The sequence below is a fragment of the Harpia harpyja genome, chromosome 13, assembly GCF_026419915.1.
Source record: "Harpia harpyja isolate bHarHar1 chromosome 13, bHarHar1 primary haplotype, whole genome shotgun sequence".
In the NCBI taxonomy this organism is placed as follows: domain Eukaryota; kingdom Metazoa; phylum Chordata; class Aves; order Accipitriformes; family Accipitridae; genus Harpia; species Harpia harpyja.
The window spans coordinates 14284338-14306644 of NC_068952.1; the positions used below are offsets into that span (position 1 = coordinate 14284338).

The 22307-nt window shown below is 41.3% G+C and overlaps 1 protein-coding gene and 1 long non-coding RNA gene across 3 annotated transcripts; one reads left to right on the top strand and one right to left on the bottom strand.

Annotated features, from left to right (window-relative positions):
- Window positions 1–657: 657 nt before the first annotated feature.
- On the bottom strand, window positions 658–14794 carry KCNG3 (potassium voltage-gated channel modifier subfamily G member 3). 2 transcript variants are annotated; one of them, XM_052806009.1, is made up of 2 exons: window positions 14101–14794; window positions 658–5154 (listed from the first exon to the last, which is right to left on the bottom strand). In XM_052806009.1, the coding sequence occupies exons 1-2, from the start codon at window positions 14721–14723 to the stop codon at window positions 4509–4511; spliced, it is 1269 nt and encodes a 422-aa protein (XP_052661969.1). In that variant the 5' UTR covers window positions 14724–14794; the 3' UTR covers window positions 658–4508. The 2 variants fall into 2 exon arrangements, with proteins under 2 accessions (XP_052661969.1, XP_052661968.1); XM_052806008.1 differs by having other exon boundaries at window positions 14068–14794.
- LOC128150109 (uncharacterized) lies at window positions 5151–9329 on the top strand. The gene is made up of 2 exons (XR_008237938.1): window positions 5151–6426; window positions 8097–9329. It is a non-coding gene; the product is annotated as an uncharacterized LOC128150109 (long non-coding RNA).
- Window positions 14795–22307: the final 7513 nt, after the last annotated feature.

Here is a 22307-nt window from a genome sequence, read left to right on the forward strand (position 1 = left end):
AAATCGTAGTGGAAAATTTTTTATAAAGCTCTATCATCTTTTTTGCTATGCATAGCTTATTTAATTTTCCAGCAAATGTCTCCTTCGAAGATCATTTGAAAGGATAATTCTAAAATTTTCCAGGTACTTCAAATGATCAAACTTTAATCAGTAGTTTTATCCTTAACCTCTTAGGTGGGAGAAAATTCAGAGCACAGCAGACCTTGTTCGTTGTGCTGGTTCCCAGGAAACTGGCTGGTTTGGCTGCTGAATTTAGCTGGCTGGTGTGTGCATATGACCACTTCCTGGCAGCCATTCAGATCTGGTAAGATTTTTGTAGTTGTTACCCAGAGGGGAAGAGACAAGTGTTTTGAACCCATAAGGACTTCAGTTTTATTCTGGAAACATGAGGGTTGAATGCTACAGAAGCTGAAGACCGATTCCTTTATGGACACAAATTGCATACACGATATGAAAACCCAGTACCTTTTCCTCTAAATATATGGGTATCAAGATACGAATCTCGCATTAACAGGATTTTTATCTTCCTCAAACTTGCTGCTATGTACACCAGGATAAGCCACTGTACAGTAAGAATGAATATCACATATTTAAATGGCTGATCCCTATGCTGATAAAACTGTTGAAAATCATCAGTCAATCAAATTAATCTTTCTTTCTCTTTTTTTTTTTTTTTTGTGGGTATTCATCATGACAATATCATTTCCAAGTCTTACGTCAAGGGAAATGATAATCCTCCATTCTTTGTGATTTTGGGGATGCTGCTTCATGTAGAACTGTAGAAGGAAAATGTACCCTAGACAGGTTTCCATTTCAGTGATTCCATTAATGATCAAATGCTTTTAAGTGGTACACAGTACCTTGAAGGACTGCAGCCAATATATAGTTCCCAATAAGTCAGTCCTAAGGTTTGAACCTAGTATGTAATGTATGATTAACCTTTGTTGTCATCAAAACATATAATGGCAGTTCAAAACTTACTGGCATTGGTTTTAGTTTTAGATGAACAGAAGGCTGAATCACAATTATATAAGCTGTCTTCATTTATCCCCAGTTTTATTATATTTGTATTTAATCTAATTTGTCCCAACTGTGAATGTTTCAGATATTGAAAGAGCTACTGCCCATGAAGTATTTTATTGTATAGGGTTCAAACTGGCAATGATTAGAAATAAGCCAGCTTGTCTTCACTTGGCTTTGAAACGCTGTATTTTGAAATAGAGCGCTACACCCCATGTCTGCATAAAACATGGCCTCAAGTGAACTTCTACTAAACCAGTTTCATCTGTTTAAAAGTATGCTTATTTTTGACTACACATATAATTCAGGCTTTTTAAAGTTTCACTAAAAAACCACTGGTCCATTGAAAATAAGATGACATATATTACTGGAAGCCAGGAACCTATTTACTTACTATAAAATTCTGTTTTAAGGCTACCGTTAAGATCACGTTACTTCAACTTGGTTTCTAAGGAAACTAAAGTCTACACACTGATAACCATACAACAATAAAAAAGCAACACCCCAGTATCTCTCCTTAGTGGGCTTATATAGAGCAGTTTCAAAATATTTTTATTATAACTCAAATTAAAAAATACATTAGGTCATTCTGTTCATATTTTGCCATCTAAAAAGTGAACATAGGCTGTTAAAAAAAAGTACGACTTAAGATAATCTCCTTTACACAATTATTTTCATTAGATAATCTTTTTACATTGGGAAAGGATTCTTTAGCTGGAAAACACTTTATAAAGGATCAAACATTTTGTTTGTATACCACATATACCCTGGATCTTTGAAAACTTCCTGTCCTTAATTGCTTATACAAAATGATTCATGGTGCAAATTGGTATTCACAAATTATTATGTGCATTAATTTGCATTTTTTCCTTTGTATGGGCATCTAAAGATTAGATTTACAGGTAGTGCTGAAATGCATTTTATTTTGTGTTGAAACCAAGATTGCAACGTACTTTGAAATATATTCATATTCTGTATGGATCTCAAACTATTGTCATTGTGATGATGGTTTGGGCATTTTGTGGGAGGAGGGTTGTATCTCAGGGTATTGGTTTGGTTAAATACAATACATGGACAAAATGCTAAGTTTTAAGGAGTTTTATGTAAAACAGTATTTTTCCCAAGCGTTAAAAACAGCATACAAAAATCTGTAGGGCTAATTCCTTAAGTGTTTTTTTTTTACCTATTTTTAATGGAAAAAAAAAATTGGAGCAGAGTACAAAAAAATAGCAATTTTCTCCTTGAAAATGGTTCTGATACTGTCAAAATAATCTTTTCATTAGAAGATGAAAATGTCATTTTCTTCAACAGCTGTGTTTGGATTAAAGTCTGAAATTTCAATTTTGTCAAGGAGGAAATTTTTTGTGAGGAGAAAAAAAAAACATTTCAACTGACTATAATATATGCAGGATATATATAGGTACACATGCAGGAATACAGAGCCAGCATCTCTGCTGGTGTAAAACATCTAAGTCTCTGAAGTCACAACTTGCCTAACTAACATCAGCTGTGAATCTCACCTAAGAAAGAAATTTTTGCTTATCTCATATTCACCTCTCTGTGGGGAATGCTGGAGCCGGTTTCTGAATGACATGATTCTGATATAAAAGGCATAAATATAGTAGTACAGGGAACTACAGAGCTAACCTTCTGAACACCAGAACGCGTCAGTGGCAAGAAACGGAGGTATAGCTGTCACATTACTTAATAACGTAGTCTTGAAAAACTACTGAAGGAAAAGTCAAGCTTGTCTGTAAGAAGGCTACTAAAATTATTTTCAGGTCTTCAGAAGAATTGTGTTTGCAATGTAATTCTTTAAGACTACTTAAGACTAAGACCACTTAAAATGATAATGAATTTTTCAGGTCTCGGGGTAGAGCCTTCAATGTACTGGTTACTGACCAATGTGGTACTTTTGAGTGAGCAATTCCAGAGATGTGTGTTCTAGGTGGTACTCATTTTACTTCTAAAGCTTCTAACAAACACATATATAAAAGATGCTTCTACAGCACGGTAATAGTAAATGCAGTATTTCCAGGCAAGCACACCAAATTCAACAATGCTCATGACTCTGAACTTCCATGTTAATAAGAAAGCTCTCTGTTGATGTTTATTGGTACCCAAATTTGTAAAGCTGTACCTTAATGTGTTTTAGTATCTAACTGCACATTTCTATGTAGCAGCCTTTCAGAATTATACTGAACGATGCTATTAAGGAGTACTACACAAGAAATGTAGTGAACAATATTTCAGAACCTAACTTGATTCATTTTAATTTTCTAGTTACACTGGAGAATATACCATTTTGCCAAGTGCAGCTCACACTTCTATATTTTACTTTCTTTGGTATGCTCTGGGCTTTTTACAGTTGTTTTTAAAACTTCCATTAAAGTGTATCCTTCAATAAGGATTGCAGAGTTTAAAGGTGATGAAGAGTCTCATCTGACAGGGAGCAGCTACTCTTATTTTTCAGTGCTTTCTCCAGACTGTTTCAAGTGATGGAATCTTATAATTTGTCTTATGGAATCTTATAATTTGTCTTAGAGAACTTTCACTATGATATATATGTTTAATTAAATGGGAGGAAAAAAATACATGCTTATGAGTATGTAACTTCAGGTGGATGGAGTTGAACTGAATGTATGTAAAATTTGGATAGCTCCCCCACTAAGCTACCAGAAAATACATTTATCAATGCCTGATTTTTTATGCTTATCTTTATAAAGTACAACACTTGCTTCTACTAACAATTTGGTTCCAGAAAAGAAATTTAATTGTGGCTAAGGAAGTCCTTGCAACACCATTCAGAGGTGCACTTCTTGCACTTCTTTGAATTATCAAATTCAGAGCAATGCCACTGACTTCAGTGGTTTTACAGAAGATTTGTGTGCATCATCAAAGATCAGAATCAGGCCTCAAGATTTTTTTGCCCTACAGACCTATATTCTTCATCGTTCCCGAGTTACAGAACCAGCTCTACTCTGTTGCGAAGCTCAAAAGTAGTAGTGATTCTCCTTCAGTATCTAATTTGGTTATCTGAGTTAGAAGTGGAGATAACTTCAGGCAAGAAGTTATCAGTGCCTCTATGGAGCATTTAGATACTGAAATCTTTGAAAAACTTCTGCTACACGTTGCTTAGAATGGTATAGGATGTAATTATGGGAATGACAGATCTCAGTGTTAAGCCCATTTTTTGTTCTGCTTTTGTGTGGAAAGGCAAACGGAAGACCAGACTGATCTGGTTGAGGACTTCTGAATCCTCTGTTGTTGATTTTTTTCTCTCAAATTTGAAACATCACTCCCTCTCCCTGCAAGGTGCTCAAGGCAGATGGCCATCCTTCCTGTCTGAATGGTGACGGGCTTTCTCCAGGCTGGCGAGAATGTTGTTCCATAGGACCATCCAGTCAAGGAGGACACGCGAAGGGACCTTCCACCATTCTCTTCTAAGACAAAGCTTAGCAAGTAACTACAACAGAATGCAAGTTTGGTCAATTTAAAAATTCAGCAGAGAGGCTTCTACTGTACCTAGCGGATCGGAACTTGAGCTCATGGTAACATTGCACAAAGCTGTGATAAATGAAAGTGATTGGCAAGGCTAATAAAACAATGCCACTAACCACACAAATTCCTCCAAGAATCCTTCCTGGTACAGTGATGGGACACATGTCACCATAACCAACCGTGGTCATTGAGATGATCACCCACCAACAAGCAGCAGGAATGCTGGCATAATCCTTATTCTTTGTTCCCAAGTCCAGCCCATTTTCAAGAAGCTGGGAAAGTGCACTGAAAATTGCCATAGCAACACAGATAAAGACAAGTAGCATCACCATCTCTCTGTAACAACGCTTCAGAGTCAGACCAAGTGTTTGAAGGCCAATGAAATGACGAGCCAGTTTAATCACCCAAAAAATCCTCATCATTCTTAAGACCCTCAAGGTGACGCCAGCCCTCTGAAGCTGTGAATTTTCCCCTGTGAAAACTGTCATTAGAACAGAGATGTAGTAAGGAGTAATTGCCAGTAAATCAATGATGTTGAGAGGTCTTCTGACAAACTCACACTTGTTTTTGGAGACGATGAACCTCACAATGCACTCTGCAGTGAACCAGCCTATGCAGATAGCTTCAATTATCCTGTCAAAAGAAACAAAGTACAGTATTTATTTCTGTGCAAAAGCTTTAGTGGATGTTTGGTTTGTTCACAGATATTACCAAATTGACACTCAGACCTTCACAAACAACAAACAGAAAGCCATGCTATTCTTATCCTATGCATGTAGCACCAGATTTCAGCAATTAACCTGAGGATCTATTGAGGAGTTTAAACTGATCATCGCTAAAAACTCACTCACGGATCATTTTCTCTGAATTACAGATTGCTACTGATTCTAATACTGGGCAAGTACGCCTACAAAAACTGGAACCCTACAGGAAATGCCAATGTGTAACGTTATCTAGAACACCTTTGTTTGTTTGTTTTGGTTTTGTTGGTTGAGTTTTGGGGGATTTTGTTCTTTTGTTTGTTTGTTTTAAATCTGTGAGGTGTGATCCACTTGGGAATGCTAAGGACTGCAAATCAGTGAACTGGCTGGTTATGAACAACAATGTATAGAACCAGACTGCTAGACTAAAAAGGAAGTGGAGTAGGCAGAAATCAGCTTTCGCATTGGATAATTCATGCAACTTGGCTCTTCAGGAACCAGCCTAAACCAGTCTGACTTGCATCCCAAACAGGGGCTTAGCTATAAATATATTCAGAACTTTATAGGTACTGCCAGTAAATACAGATGGTATTTTATTTTTCATCATTGGGTACACCAAGTAATAAGCTTGTGTCTTCCTATTTACCACTATGCTCTGTGTTACTGAATTTTTTCTTTTGTTTTAAACGTAACTCCACCTAACCTGTGTTGCAGCAAAAATGTCAAGGAAACCAAAGCAATAGGCAAGATCATCTTCTTGCCAAATACAAATAATGGCCTTAAGAAAAGAAATCCTGGAAGGTGACTTCAGTATCTTCTTAAACATTTTCAAGTCCCAGTGCAGTGAATGAGACTTGAGAATATCTCAACTTGAAACCAGTGGAAGGTAGAAACAGAAGACGAAAATGTTGCTCTAAGATTATTTAATAACTGTTGTGCATGTAGTCTCAAATCTCCCATCTGAAAATAACCCTTTTCTTAAGAATTCAGACTGCGCTCACTTGTTTAATACAGGAGGGAATGGGAGCTAATCTTTCCCTCTTTCCTTTGTTTATCTTTTTCACCAACAGTTTGAGCAAAGAAAAAGCCAATGACCAATGCCTTCTCATATCAACAGGTCTGAAGCCAAACTTATGCAAGATTGGGGATTTGAAAATACCACATACAACCAGAGCTTTTTTGCTCCTGCAGGGATCCTAACAAGGTAGTGTCTGTAGAAAAGTAATGATTTGCAAGTAATAATCGGACTGTCATTTCAAACCTAAAATTTTGCTTCCCTAACATATCTGCATAATTTTTTACCAGTTCTGAAATCTATTGTTATTATTAAGACAATGGCCTGTTAGAAAGAAAATATTCTTCTGTAACTTCTATAATTATACTAATAGACTCTATAAACTAACTTTCATACACCAAAGTTTTATTTATTTTTTTATTAATTTCATCTTATTCATTCATTCACTTTAGTTTTATGCTAAAAAATGGAGGAAACAGCAACGGTCAGTTGATCTAAAGTTGTAAGGTACACTGTAATTCCAGCCACAGCAAATTTAAATGAATATAAATTAATTACTTAAAGAAATTATTATTCACATAAAATCAGACCTTGTTTTTACTGTTTCATGAATAAAAATGAAAGTTCTGTAAGCAAGTGGCCTTTCTTCATAAAGGGCTTATAAAACACTTGTTCATGTTAGCACCTTTTGATGGAAAGACCTGTGAATTTCAAAAATAGCTTGCTCTTAAGAATTACGTGTTCTCTTAAAAATTAAGCTTTTGAAAGTACTAGTGTTTTTTAATAATGACAGTGATAACTACCTCAGATGCAGATTTAATTTCTTTTAAAAAATGCTCAGATCATAATGTCTTCTAAACAAGTGTCATGTACAGAATATATGAAAGTTATTGTATAATGTGGGTTATCATTCCTTTATGTTGAAAAAAAATCAAGAAAAAATGTTAATGGGTAAGTTCTCTTAAATCCTTTTTACACGATGAGGAAATACCTGAAATTTTCCCTAGTAAAATCAGTGAAACAGCAAGATCATGGTAATGGACACACTGATAAAGTCTGAATGTACTTACACGTTGGCTAGTTGAGATTTCTTGTAATAATTAAAAGAATAATTATATGTGGATAGAAAGTTGCAGCCAGGATATTCAACAATTCAAACAGACTCTCTTTCATTACATTTTATGAGATTTCTCTGGTAGTGCTGCCTATACCCTGTGACATGGAGCATTTGAATGAAAAAGCAATTTGTAATTATACTAAAATTTAAAGCTTTTTCACTCGGTATTTCCTCCTGATGCCCTGGTAATGTTGAAAATGTGATTCCTCCATTTTGTCACAAATTAGGCAGGTTATCTCTGAATTGAGCTTTAAGGAAGTTAGGCCCTGATTGTTGTGATTCAGTAGAAGTCTTCTTTATGAATCAACATTGATTTAGTGGTCCGGTATAACTTTGGGGAATAGTTGTACAAGTAAAAATCCATGAAATGTGATCAGTCCATTGCTTTACTATGGCAGTTCCTAGCACAAGAGATACTGTAAATCTCTTCAGTAGGTAGGACTGAAGAAGTCTTTTATTGTAGAACGGACTTTAAGAGAGCTAAGGAACATCACTGATGCAAAAATGACAAAGCAAGATCAAGACAGTGGGGGATGCATTACTGCCACTCCATTATATACTGCACTTCCATTTCTCCATTCTACATCTCTCCTTCTTTCTCATCAATTATACGCATCCTGGCTAGGGAGAAGATAATGAAGAAGGGTGTCCCTTATTTTTTTTCTTTCCTCTCCTTACTTCTTAGTGACCAGTGAAACATTTTTCATTTTTCCTGTCTTATCACTTCTCTTTGCCTGGGTAGATGGATTTCGGCAGTCCTGGTGAATCACGTAAAAGTGTGTACTTTGGTGAGAAGAACTAGAAACCTCTGGCCTGTTGGGAGATCTGGAGTGCTACATACTATGTTTCCACTTTCAGATCAAGTCTCCCTCTCCTTGTAGTCTTATCTTTATAGCTAACCTTGTTAATGGATAAATAACATCTAATAAGGAAAGCATTATTTAACAGTTAGTCCTCAAGAGAACTTAGAACTGAGTATGAAGGTTAAAGCCAAATAAAATGCATGCACTCAGAAGGCTAAAGTTACTGTATCTTCTGTAATCAATTCTTAAAGTATTTGCTGCATATTCACAGGACAGACTGCCTTTTATTGCCTATTCTTGGAATAATGCTGTATTAAAATCTATAACTATATATCATAAGCTTGATTTGCTAAAATGTAGTACCTATTTTACAAACTTCCATCACAGTTTTTAGTTGTTTTTTTTCCCCCCATCAGTTCAGTTTTAAAATAGCTGTTATTCAAAAAGGAGAGGAGAAATTAAAAGCAAACTCATGAAGTGTTTGCTTGAAGATTCCCCACAAAATTTATAAATAATCAGAGCAAATACTGAGTCCTAATTTTTATTCAGTTACAGGTTGTTTCTGCTCAAATTTACTCTTCATTGTCCCAGACCTAAGCACATGAAAGAGGGTTTTTCTCCTAAAATTTTAAGCCACTTGGTACCCAAGAGTCTTTCAAGATTGCTCTAATGAGTCTTTTGTCCATAAACGGAAAATCAAGCCTTTGTAAGCCTCATTTCTACTGTAATCCCATCACTGTTCAATTTTCTGTTCCATCTGGTAACTTCCTTTCAGAATAAGCTATTTTATGTACAGTGAGTTAAACCACTTCAGAAATTATTTTTTCAATCACTAACAAGACTAGTTTGTTATTACTAAAAAAATCATACTGTGAATGTCTTAGAATATCTCAACTTAGCATTATTCTTTGCCCCAGCATGCCAATTTGTATACTTTCAATATCCCCTGGTGAGTTGGTTGAAATCTAGCCAAAATATTCATTAGTGGCACTATTATCTATTAAGCTTGTAAATAAAACATACACATCAACGGGACACATGAGGAAAACAGACAATATGATTAAAGGCAGTATATAACAGGATTAAAGATTAAAGTCTGTCAGCACTGATTTGTTAAATTGTTGCTAAAGCATATTTCCATGTAAAGCACATTAAACCTGAAAAACCTCCAAGCAGTAGCCAGAAGTACCAAATTCCTGCTCAGGAAGATTCCTAGTCATTTCAGCAAATGTCTTTTCTTTTTAATCCTTTTGAAATCAGCAGGGTTTCTGTCTCACTACAAACTGTAGAGTAAGGGCCACAGAACAGCTAGTTTCCCTGCTTTAAAAACCTTGCTGGCTTTTTTCCATTCTGTCCCTGCTTTGGTAGCAATAATATGTCTTGATGCATTGAAATCCGGTGCTTTATGTGGGAGGCTGTAATGACCCAGCTCTCAGGGGATACGTGGATATGAACATCTCGAGCCCTGGGGGTCCTCAGCATCTTTTCCATATGCTTGCAACATGAGCGGCACCTAGCCCTGGCGAGTTCGGTAGGGTTCTCCTGTGGCCAGGCAGTGATACATGTCTGTTCCTTCTGTTATCTCTAGTTTTCAAAAAGCTCGTGAATTCATTAGAAGAATCCATGTCTCTGTTTTTAACTTAGGTCTGTAGTTCCATTCTTTACCTTCAGCCTACTGCTTTAACTTAGCAAAAATGTGGTGTTCAGGTTAGATCTCACCCAGGAAAAGAAGTTCTTACTTTTTTTGAACAGATGTTGGACATGAGCATTCGGGTGTTCTGAAATTCCACCACCATAAAGGAATAGTGATTTTTGTGTGTTTAAAATTCAAATGCAACTTTTTAAGCTGATGTTTTGCAGAGATGAAAAGCAGCCCACTGGCATCTGTTGAGAGATGCTGTTTGGAGAAGTTACTGTGTTTATTTGCTTTTGCTTAAGAACACAGCAATCATATAGGCTTGATAACCAAGTGATTCTTTCAATACAAATTTAATCACGATTAGTAAGCGGAAAAGGGGCAACAGTCTCTCCCTTGTGCTAACTAGCTACTCATATTTAGCATTAGAAAAATAGTTTAAAGGCAGGTAGATAGAACTGTGCTGGCAGTAAGTCAAGCAGCTTCAAATGACTTCCTATTACAGGCTTGAGAAGCTCTCCCCAAAAGATTATCCTTACGATCAGTGAGTGGACAGGTCCGTGATCAGAGGCTCGCAGTATGCATCTGTTGGCACAGTTCAGAGGCAAGCAAAGATGACTTGAAATTGCCAGAAGCAACAGAAGGGGAGACAGGTGTCCCTGCTGTCTGCTCCTAAACTGTGCAAATCTGATGCAAATCTTTAGCTCTGATAAGTGAAACGTGCCAAGGCAGGGAAGAGAGCAAAAATCTTAAAATCCAAGAAATTTAGTAACTCATCCCTCAGCCTGAGAATGGACCTGGGGAAGGCAATCCCCCTGCAAATCAGGGAATTATATTGTCAGTGTCTGTAAGATCTGTGAAATTCGGAGGTCAGATTCCCCATCCCTCTCTCCTTAAAAAGGTTTACTCATGGAGTTCTCTGTTGCCCTCTAAAGGGTATTACTCCACAGGATCAGAAATAGCTATAGGCTGTTCACCCTTGAGAGTGTGGTCACCATGGTAAGTCATAACAACATAATGGTTTCTGAGAAAAGTTTGGTGGACTCAATTCCTCTTCTGGTGAAGAGGTGTTCATACAAGAAAAATAAACACAGCTGGTATTAGCTGGCAGCTGCAGCAACCCCCCACTGCAAACCTCATTAAAGAGGCTGATTTTGTAAATTACAGGGTTGGTGACCCCTCACTTCTAAAGATGATGTCCAGGCAAGCTGGAGACACACTGCTAGAGCTGTTCTTACTACAGCTGCCAAAGTGGTTCTGGGGACGGTTACTACAGTTTAGTTACAGAAATAATCCATGTGGCTTTCTGAACTGTAACATAACATCAAGGGAAGGACAGGGGAGTTTATTAGTAAGCACGTGAGAGACTAAAAGTATCAAAGAAGTTGCTGAATTTCATGAGGTAGTTCTCACCTCTTCTAAGCAGTGGCTTATGCTGATCTGAATAGGCAGTTACATCCAAAATCTACAGCCTAAGGACTTCTGGATAAGCCCATTCAATTTTCATTTCTAAAACTTTTCAAAGTATGTTTTTAGAATAATGTAAAGTCTTCATAGTAGTAATTACAGTGCCATGTGAGTCAAAACTCCGATACAGCATTAATGTCACAATTTCTCTTGACAAAAAAAAATATAAATTATTGTATTATCATGTTAGATAAAATTTTTTTATTTCAGTGAGGAACCTTGGTTAATAAACAAAAGACAGAATTTGGCTTCAAACTTCTAAATGTATCAGAAACTAGTGGCCAGATTTTTAAAAGTCTTCTCACCTAAGATGGACAGTATTGCCAGAGTATGCAATCCCAGACACTCCTGTGTGATTTCTGTGGGCAGATTTTCAAATAAGCCACTTAGCTACTTAGGTTTTGAAAACCTAACTAATTTTAAATGAAATAACTACAAACAAAAGAAACTATAAACAAATAAAGGGAAATAAAGTCAGATGACAACTGGGCGTGTTAGGTCAAATCCTATGGCATGTATAAGTAGTTGTAACCAAACTGGATCACTCAAAAGCAACTGTAGCTCACACCTTTTTTTCCAGGCATAACAGGCTTTTTAGTCATGATGCAGCATACGCAGTAAAGAAAGGAGTGGCTCCTGTGAGAGAACAAGGTCACCTCAGCAGGTGACCAGCTGTGGACAGAAAGGAACACATTTCTATCCATTTTCCATGTGTTTGCCATTAAATTGCTATCAGTTCCTGTGCAGTGAGAGCACACAGGTTAAGTCACACGTGAAATGAACCAGCCTGTATCAGTGTTTATATGTGACAGACTTTTGCAAGAAGATGGTTAGAAACTGTTCAGCCGCAACTTTTATGGTTAGCTCTCTTTTTTTGTTGCAATTTCACAGAGTACTACAAGGAGTACTGAAGAAACTCACCCTACCATTGATGGTGGTCCTTCTGGTTTTAAAAGTAGCCTTCACTGCCCTGTGAAGAGCTTGGCTACTATAGCGTACAAGTATTTAGGACCTTATCCTTCAAACACTTGGTATACAAAATGCAATTGTTCAGAAGAGTAAAATTATGCGTGTACATAATACACACATGTTCTTGAAAACAAAGGTACTATGAAAGAAAAACTACACGTCGCATGCCTTGTTCCTCTGCAAGTTGAACTTTTTCAGTAAGAGAAAAATTGTTGTTGACTCCCACACCATGAAGATGTGAACAAAGATATGACCGATGTCCTTAATGCTATGGTGGTGTTGCATCTATTTTCCTGTGTCTGTTGGGCGTATCTAAGCAATTTGCTGCCTTACAGTAAGATCACCCAGAGCATCCACCCTTTGAAATAACCTTGCAAAGCCTAAGTAAGGCTTTTTAACTGGGAGAACCTGTAAGAGCAACTTTTGACATATCTGAATCTAAGCAGGAATCAACAGCTTCTCAATCTGTATCTGCTTTCTTTTTGTTCATACAATTAATTCTTTGGCTCAGGTACAGTGAGAAATACAGGTGCAGTTTTCCATTAAGCTAATGGAAACTATGAAAATACTTTCCAGGGAATTAATTTGGCTACTAAGATATAATACATCACATTCCAATTAACTCTATGGTAAAAGATGATGATTTCATAATGGCAAGGCTGCAATTTCACTGTAGGACCCCTTTAGCAGCAAAAAGCTGAAAACTTTTTGTTGAATATCCTGTCTGTTTTAGAAGATGGGAGAAGGTAGCAAATACAAGAAACGTTTACTTCTTTCTTTATACGTCGGTCTTATTTACGGGAGAAATCCTACCAGAGTGGTCTTGATTCTGTTCTCTAGGGAACAGAAGAGAGAGAGAGAGCACAATGATCCTGAAGTCAGCAGAGTTGCATCGATGTAACCCTAAGCCAAGGTCACCAAGAAGATGAAAAAGGGTTTGTTCTTACTAGTAAGGCTCGGGATTGAGCCTTATACCCCACGCCCTGGTTTCTGCAACTGTTTTGCAACGTTTAGCGTGCTTACACACGTTTTATCTAGAGGAAATGTAAACATCTGTTACATTCATACAGTGGGGCACTTATATGATGCCTTTGCAAGAGCTTACTGCACAGCCTGATCATCTCTGCTCCCCGTATATAGAGAATCTGAGATGGAAAGAGGAGCAGGGGTAATTCCCACATGCAAGATTTTACAAGAGAGAACCGTAACAGGCAGGGGATCTGCTCCGGCAGAAGGACCTGTATGAATACAGATGGCGTACATACGTGATTGTGCTTTTCCCACAGGGTTTTCCTTCCCTTCTTTTCCACAATTGTAAGGCCTAATATGATCTTCCCAGTGTCTGAACTTGTCTGTGTGGCTAAGGAGCCCCGTGGCTCCTAAAAGGGGGGAAATAAGAGCTCCAAGATCCTGCGCAGACAGAGGGACCCTTACGGAGAAGAGGAGCCGTGTTCCGATGGCACCTGCTCCGCCGTCCGCCTGCCCGAGACCCCAGCCTGCGGGCCGGCCGCGGGCTGCCCGTAGCACGGCTGCTGCCTGCGCCCCCGGGCCGGCAGCCCTGCCCGCCGCCGGGCTCCGCTCCCGCGGCCGTCCCCTCCGCTCGGATCCACCGGGCGCGGGGCAGAGCCCGGCGGGAGCCGGACCGGCAGAGCAGCGCCCGCTCGCCCGAGACACCCCCACATCCCCCCCTGGCTCCCCAGTTCAGGGCCAGGGTTTTAAGGCGCGTGGGCGATCTCCGCCCGCGGCGGCTACTGCTATGGACCGTCAGGACGAGGGGCAGGACACACTGGACGGGACACACGGGGACCGGACAGCGGGAAAATAAAGGATCCTCCTACCCTGAGGGCTCCCTCACTGACTCTGCCGTGTACCTGCTCTGCTCCTCCACGCTGCGGTTCTCTGGCACCCGCCACTCGGGCAGGGTGCTGGCGCACAGCACCACCATGGACACGATGACGAAGAGGATGGAGACGGTGGCCAGGACCTGGGCGGCCACGGAAGACGTGGGCTCCTCGAAAGTCCTCCTCATTCTCTCCAGCCACTTCCCGCCCTCGGCTCCCGCCGGCCGCCGGCCCTTGCCCTCGGGGCCGCCGGCCGGCTCCCCCGGCGGCTCCTCCGCCGCGTAGTAGGTGCACGTCTCGGACATACGGTCGTCGAGGCGGCGCTGGCAGCAGTAGTCGAGGTGGGAGCCCTCCAGCCCCCAGTAGATCATCTCGTTGTAGAAGGAGAGCTCGCACATGTGCGGCACGAAGCGCAGGTGGCCGTGCCGCACGTAGAGCATGATGAAGCCGAAGGCCTCCGAGTGCCGGTCGAAGAAGTACTCGTTCCGCTCCCGGTCGTAGTCGTCGCACACCTCCAGCACGTCCTGCTCCGAGAGGCAGCCGTGCAGGCGGCTCACCCGCCGCAGCGGGAAATCCTTCAGCACCTCCCGGGAGAAGGAGTACCGGGTGCCCCCGACGTTCAACACCACCGAGGGGCCGCGGCCAAAGTTCATGGCTTGGGCGGCGCGGAGGAGGGGAAGGGCGGGCAGGGCAGGGCAGGGCGGCGAGGCCGGCGGAGGCTGCCCCGGCTCCGGCTCTGCTCGCACCGCTGGCGGCTCCCGCTTGGCGACGGGGCGGGCGGGGAGGGACGGAGCGGGGGAGGGAGGGAGGGAAGGCGGGAGAGGCGCCGCTGCGGGCGCCCCAGCGGCCGCGCGGGAGACGGGGCGCGGCGGAGGCTGCGCGCCCCCCCCGCGGTGCCGCTCGCAGGTGCAGGTGCGGCCGCGGCCTCAGCGCCGGCGGGAGGGCGCCTCCGCGGGGCCCGGCCGGGGCCGGGGCGCGGCCGCGGGCATGGCGGGGCCGGGGAGCACCGCGCCCGGCGCCGCTCCGCTCCGCCGGGGCCGGCTGGCAGGCGAGCGGGAGGCGGCGCGGCGGGGACACGCCTCCTCCCCCGCCCGCGCACATGGAGGAGCGCAGCGCAGCGCGGGGGTCCCGCCCCGGCCCCGGTCCCTCGGGGACCCCTCCGGGCCGAGGGCTTCGGCTGCAGTGGGGGACAGCCCGTCCTCGCCAGCCCCGCTCCCCGCCCCGCGAAGCGGCACTTGGGCGAAGTTGTCCACCAAAGCCAAGGAACACTTGGGGGGGCGCTCCCCTCCCCCCCAAAAAAAAGCTGGAAGTGAAGCGTTTGAGCAGGACGCCACTCGCTCTGTGTTGAAGGCAGCCGGCTGCCAGCGCCGGTCGCTCCCGGCTCGTTCGTTTGCCGCGGCCCTTCCTGCCGGGCGGCCCCCGGCCCCGGGCGCGGCTGGGCGGCGTGGGGCAGCGGCTGGCTGCAGCGGCCAGGAGTTCCTGCAAAACGCGGGTTTCTTTTCAGAGCCCCCCCCCCCCCCCCCGCGTGCACATCTGGACAAGGAGACACTTCTCTTTTTCCTCCCCACATAGTGTATGGACAGCAGGAAGAGTCAGGCGCCTTAGGTCAGAGCCTTCTTCCCTGCTTCTGCCCACCTCAGTCTCAGGTCTGTACTCCTGCAGTTTCCTACGTTCTTGTGGCCTACGCCTATCTACAACATTAAAACGCTCATCAGCTGGTACAACACTGTCTGCTCTCTAAAGCTTTGTTTTCAGTTAGTTGCATTTTGTACAGGGAGTTCTTCATTTCCACTACTGATTTTTTTAATTCTTTTTTTTTTTTACCCGAATATGACAGTTCTCCAGGCTGAGGTATTTTCTAGGCTTATTAACATCTGGAGCATCATGGGGTAAAATCAGCCAAGATACAGCCCTCCCTTTCAGCGAGGCACTTCCAGTTGCGAATGTGCCTCCAGTTGTCAGGAGAAAGGGCGGGTGAGTATATCCTTTCAGAACCAATGCCAAAGATTTGTCACTCAAGCGCTGTGTCTGTGAAAAGACATCCAGGTTAAACCAGTGTTTTACCACCCCCGTTCTTTGTCGCTCTAGATATATGTACTTGTCTTTATGGGTTGGGTTTGGGGTTTTTTGTTGTTGTTCTTGTTGCTGCCATGTTACTTTCTCAGCTGAGATTTGCAAGGCACGCTTAGATGTATCAAAACAAATGGATAGTCATCCAATTGTGTCCTAAAAATTGTTGGTTTAAAGGAGAATGCGATTAAGCGCTACTATTTTTAACCCTGTTTGTCATCTTCTAAAAAATACTTCGAGAGAGATTCGAATAAATGTCCCCGTTACCACTAAGAGAATTCCGCAAGCTCTGCTATGGCTGTTATACAGTATCTCCACTAGAGGTCACGGTTAGTCATTTTTCTCTGTTCATTTACCGAGCTGACGAGAAACCCACCCAAACTCCAATTACAAAATGTAGTAAAGTATACACGCCAGCGTGTTGTTCCACAGTAAGGTCATTTTTGATCTCTGTTGAGTTATGCCGGTGTCTGTTTTCACACAGCTGGGAAGGTTTTTCCTTCCAGCAGCTGTGTTCAGTTAATGTATCTTGGCTGCCTGATCATTTTATAAGCAACAAACACTATTTTAAACCTCTTCACCTTTCTTTGATGTGTATGCTTCTGTATTTCATTCTTTCAGGAACAATTACTACAATATCTGTTAAAAAAATTAAATAGCAAAACCTGACTAGAAGTCTGATAGTGATGGTGAGTTATCCAGGTGCTTCTGGCTTTGCAATTTGTCATGCTTCCTGCCCCATTTGCTTTAGCCGCCTTCATTCCTCATAGGGAGCTTGCAGAGGAAGAGAGGAGAGTACAAATAACATGGCCTGAAGACATGTATTTACTAACTGTACAGAAATATGGGTTGGAGTGTACATCATTTCAAGATGAACAAAGCTTTATGTGCTGTGTTGTGAAGCTGCACGGCAGAACAGGTAAAGTGCTGGGCTGACCAAGACTTTAAAGTGCATCACTTGATGAAGCATTGTAGGTTGATTTGATGCCTATTTCTATTTCTGGTTTTCAGTTTATTTTAAATATAGAATACAATGATCTCCTCCTTCAGAATAACACTGTCAGACACTCAATGTAAGCAAAGCTAACCTGACAACAGCAATGTTTTCCTCTGTAGTCTGGCATGTTCAAGTTTAGTTATTTTAGTTACAATTACTGACTTTCAATTGAGGAGATTTGTTCTAGCAAGCTGGTGTCAATAGCTGTAAACGACACCTTTGCGCACCAGGAGCAGCAATTTACTGGGAACGAAACCTCAGATTTTAGACAGGATTTGTAACTTTCCAGTAAATGGTCTGATTTTTCGCATTTTGAGATTGGTCTCCCTATTGCAGTTGTGAAATAGGTGGTTTATAGTAAATTCAGGGTAACTCACATTGTTTCATGGGAACTACTCAAAGTTCACAAGTGTCAGTTCGGTGGTTGTCGTCGTCTATCTGTCTTATTTTCCAGGAAACTTCAGCGAGTGTGAAATTTTTTTGTTGGTGTTGAATTTCGTGACTGGAAGTCTTAAGAAATTTGAAAAAATAGGATGGAGAGCATGAAAGAGACAAAACACTTAAGACTTTGTGTGACTGTAAGCAAAACACTTAGTAATATATTAAGAAAAAGATCTTTCTAAAGGCTATTGTGGGGAAAAAAAGTGTGCTTGAAAGTTCCAGCTGTCCTGATTTGAAAGATGGTACCTAATTAGTAAAAAACAAGTGAGCCAATAAATCCATTTAAATAGGTCAACATAGAAATTAGTAGAGAGTATTCAACCTATATGTTAAATGGTAAAGTATGAGACATAAAGTGAATCTCTAGAAGCGCTGAGCTGGCTAATAATCTAAAATATAATAAAGACCTCTTTCAAGTAGTTGAGTTCAGGTGGTTGTGGGGGTTGGGTTGGTTTTGGTTTGGGCTGGGTTTTTATGATCTGGAGATACGTGCTGGGATGTTGAACCAAGGCAATTGCCCTTTTCCTGGTGTTATAGTTATTATCCTTTGCTGCCCAGAAGGAACTTCACAATTAATAGTCATTATGTAAAAATAGCTTTCTTTGTGTCAACATTTGTTTTCATGGCTTGCACTATGCTATTGCATCCTGGGGATATTTAATGAACTTGAAATATTTTCTACAGTTTCCAAATCTTTCTGGGCCTGCGCTGAGACCATTGCTTTGTGTTTTGAGTGCAGCTCTATGTTTGCTTTTAGAAAAGAGATTCTGTACTTGCATTTTGTATGTGCTATATTTTGATGGCAGGCATTTTTCATAACTTAGGATGAGATTCTGTTCCTACTGAGGTAGCTACTGAGTGCTGTTGACTTCAGCACAAGCAAAATTGGCTTTTGGTGGGCTGTCTTCTGTCAGGAGTCTCGGTTATTTTTATGACCACAACATGTAGGAACTCTAGCTGTGGAGCAGGTTGCCATGATGATAGACCTGTACACACAGAACAAAAAGATCTTCCTGGCCAGGGAGTATACAGTATGTAACACGTAAAATTGTGGGGGGAAAACCCCAATGCTTTTTGGTATTAAACATACTGCATTTGGCCGTATCTCTCTTAATTACCTGAAGAGACAATACATAAAGACTAGAACAAATGCTTCAAAAAGTTCTGCATGCGCATATGGACTACGGTTTGCATTTATCTTTAGTTTAGGAAAAATGGTTTCAAATAGATGTTTTTTTCTTTACTCAAACTTCTCTGCACCAAAGCCCCTCTACTCAGTGTGATTTGAGGGCTACGTAGAAAACCTTTCAGGAGATGAGCCTATTACCACATATAACTGCCAAACAAACACCCTAATGACAGATGCAGTGTGGATTGTCAGTGGCACCTGACATAAGAGTACAAGTTCCCTTGTCACTGAGGCACTTATAAAAATCTGAATAATTTTGAATATGAATGTTTCTAAAAGTGGATGAATGACATTTAGTAGGGAGCTGGGTATTCACATGTATATACATGTGCACAGAATACAATCTGTAGTTGACATTTATAATTAGACTAACTTATTTCATGAAACATGTTAACAATTTGGGAAATCTGGCTGTGAAGAATTAAGATTTGATACTAGAGACTTGATGTATTTATAGGTCAGACTGTGAGTTTTTTTTCATGTGAGAGACAACTGCCTTCTCTGTTGTCCTTCATCTCCATATTGAGAAAATCCCAGCAAAACTTCTTGTACCTGTTGCTGGGCTAATTACTGAAAGCTATTAAATTTCAATGATCATTGAATGAAATGAAGCCCTCTTGGACAGAGATGGTTACTAGCTGGTGTAAACCAGTTTTTTACATCTGAACTCCAGGCAGTCAAAGTACAGAGAGAAGGACATTGCTTGCCTGAGGAATGTGATTAGGAGACTTGCTAATGGGGAATTCAAAGGCATGAATGTATTCTCACAGGAGAGTACAAGACAGGAACGTGCTTTCACACCAGTGAGATCCTTTTCTAAATGCCTACCGAGGGGAGGGGAAACTGTCTGCAGAGAAGATGGAGAGAAATACTGGGATTTGGAGAAGCTGTGTGTGGGTGAATCCAAAGTATGCTCTCAAAAGAGGAAGAAAACCAGGCCAGACAAATGCATATAAACACTATTTTGTCACGATTTTACTTTTTTTGCATTAGCTAACATAAAGAGTTACTGTTGTGTGTTTTTGTAGGGGTTGGGTTGGTTTGTTTTTTTTTTTCCACTTGCATCCTCAGCAAAGGCTATGAGCTCAGCTGACTTGCCTAAACATACATGCGTTAGTGCCGCTTGAGATGCTCTCCATTTTCCCTGTTCCCCACCTGCTGCTCCAGTAGTGCATAAGCCTTCTGTGTCCTGCCCACTAGCCCCTGTGGATGCCCTGGATGCCATACAGGGGACGCTTCATGCCTGTGTTTAGGTAACCGAATTGAACCCTAGGCATCTGTTATGCCTCGTTGAAGAACAGGACTGGAAACTTGGAAGTTGTGTTGGCTGGGACTTGGGTCAGGTGCCCTCATGAGTCACCCGTGGTCTTTGGGAAGGGAATTCTGACAGCTGGGACTCTGAAATCCCATCGCTGGGGACTTCTGCAGAGCTATTCAAAGCGGCACACATAGCTCTGCCTACTCATTTAGAGGAGGTGGTAAGCCTGGAGGCCTAATTAGGTGAGACTTAACCACAGTGAGTTAGTGTCCTGCAAGTAGGGTTTTACAGGATTTGTGGAAAAAATATTCTAAAGAGAAGTTTCTGGAAATATTGATTAATTTCTTTTATTCCTTAATGAGAAATAGTATACTTTTCCATTTTAGGTATCTAAGCTCTCAGGGGAAAGAGAGGAGAGTTAGAAACTCTGTCTTGCTATTACACTGCTCTAAGCTTCACACTTCTGAAGAAATTAAGTTAAATAAGGCATTTTTTTAAAACCCTTTCACTTGTTTCCTGATGAATAGGGGAAATATTTCCTTCTTAAATACTGCTCTTCTCAAATGCTGCATTGTTAACTACTGACCACTTGATCGTACTAAACGACAATAAATGGTGCAGAATCAGGTCTTATATAACACTTGAGCATACAAAATTCAGTCACTTTGACCCCTTACATGCAGATTTTTATTTCTAAAAAGAACTGTTCATCTTTTTCATCTAATCCTACATGTTCTTCCAGAAGTCCCAGAAACTCTTCCTGTTGACTATACTGGTTTATAAGAATGATCGAGCTTGCTAACTTAGATCAACTTTTGCATGACTATTTAAAACTTAAAGATGGTGCTCAGGTTCTTAAAATATTAAATCTGAAGTCAAATACTCATCCAGTTAACATAAATAAACCAGTAGTGACTTGTGTTCTGTTCACAAAGAAATCCTTTCATTCTCGGTGAAAATGAGATCAGACCTCTCTGTAAAAATCCTCTTTTCCCAAGCCTCTCGCAGCACTCTCCAGTGCTGTGTGCTTGTATCCTTCCGCAGGACCTAGGCAGACCTGGTTCTGCAGTGCAACAAGGTGTTAAAACCTTTGCGTTATTGGAGCTTCAGGAACAACTGGAGCATAGCTCCGTTACCGTTACAGGGAAGCCAATCAAGCCGCTCCAGCCTGAGTTTACCACGTAGGATGTTAAATGGTAGCTTGCCTTTCGTGGCTGTGCAGAAATAAGCTAAAGATCTCTCAGTACTTTCTGTAACTTACCTGCAATATATTGGAGAGGACTCTGGCTTCTAGCAAAAAAGGTTATATTAAACTGGGTTGCATGTAAGCAATTGTATACAGGTCTCCCCAGGTGCCTACCTAATCACTGTCCACATTTAAGCAAATTACATAGATGTTTCCCAAGCTCACTGCTGTACCACTGGCACAAGTTGGTATCTGCTTCCAGGAGGAGTGGTAACTTCTCGCCCCTTACATCAAGTGATTCCTTCCTAAATCACACAAGAGGCTGGATTATGTCCCGGAATTGGAAGTTAAAGTGATCACACCATTATCTCCAATACATAGCTAGAAATGTCTCATAGCCAGAATGAGTCTGTTTTCCTCTGCCTTCATTTTACGAAGGTATAATATTCCTTGTGATGGTATTTTTCAACTATGACTTCAAGATATAACCACTGATGGTCTGGATCAGGTACAAATACTTGCAACAAAATCTACCAGAACAATCTGGTAGATTGATCATGTCTTAGCAAAATATCTGAGAATCTGGTTCTTGATATTAAAAATATGTTCTCGTGCAGTTGTTTTATTTCTTTCACACTGTAAAAATATACATTTGTGTACAGGTTTTATGCTGTGTTCTTCTCTGGTATAAATTACTATAGCTTGATTTTCTGCAAGTACTCATTTCATGATTTTTCTTTTTAATACATACTTTTGCCTGTTTCAACACACTTATGTCTCTATGCTAGCAACTGCAGATCCTACCTATGTGCAGACCTGCCCCCCATTTTAAGTCAAGTGTCACTAAAGTCACAGTTCCTGAGTCACTTCTTGGAAAGCTGCAATATGTTCACTAATTGTTCTTTTCCTGCTAATTACAGGAGGGGAAGGTGAACTCCCCACACTCCCCTTGGGGAGGGAGGAGTGGGAATCAGAGGAGGAGCGGTTTGCTAGTGATATCCCTCTATAATGTGTGCCAAATCCATAATGAAATTGCAGTTGAAAAAGATGCATTCCTTTGCCATCACTGGGTGCATTAGGAAGTGCTGCTGGTGGA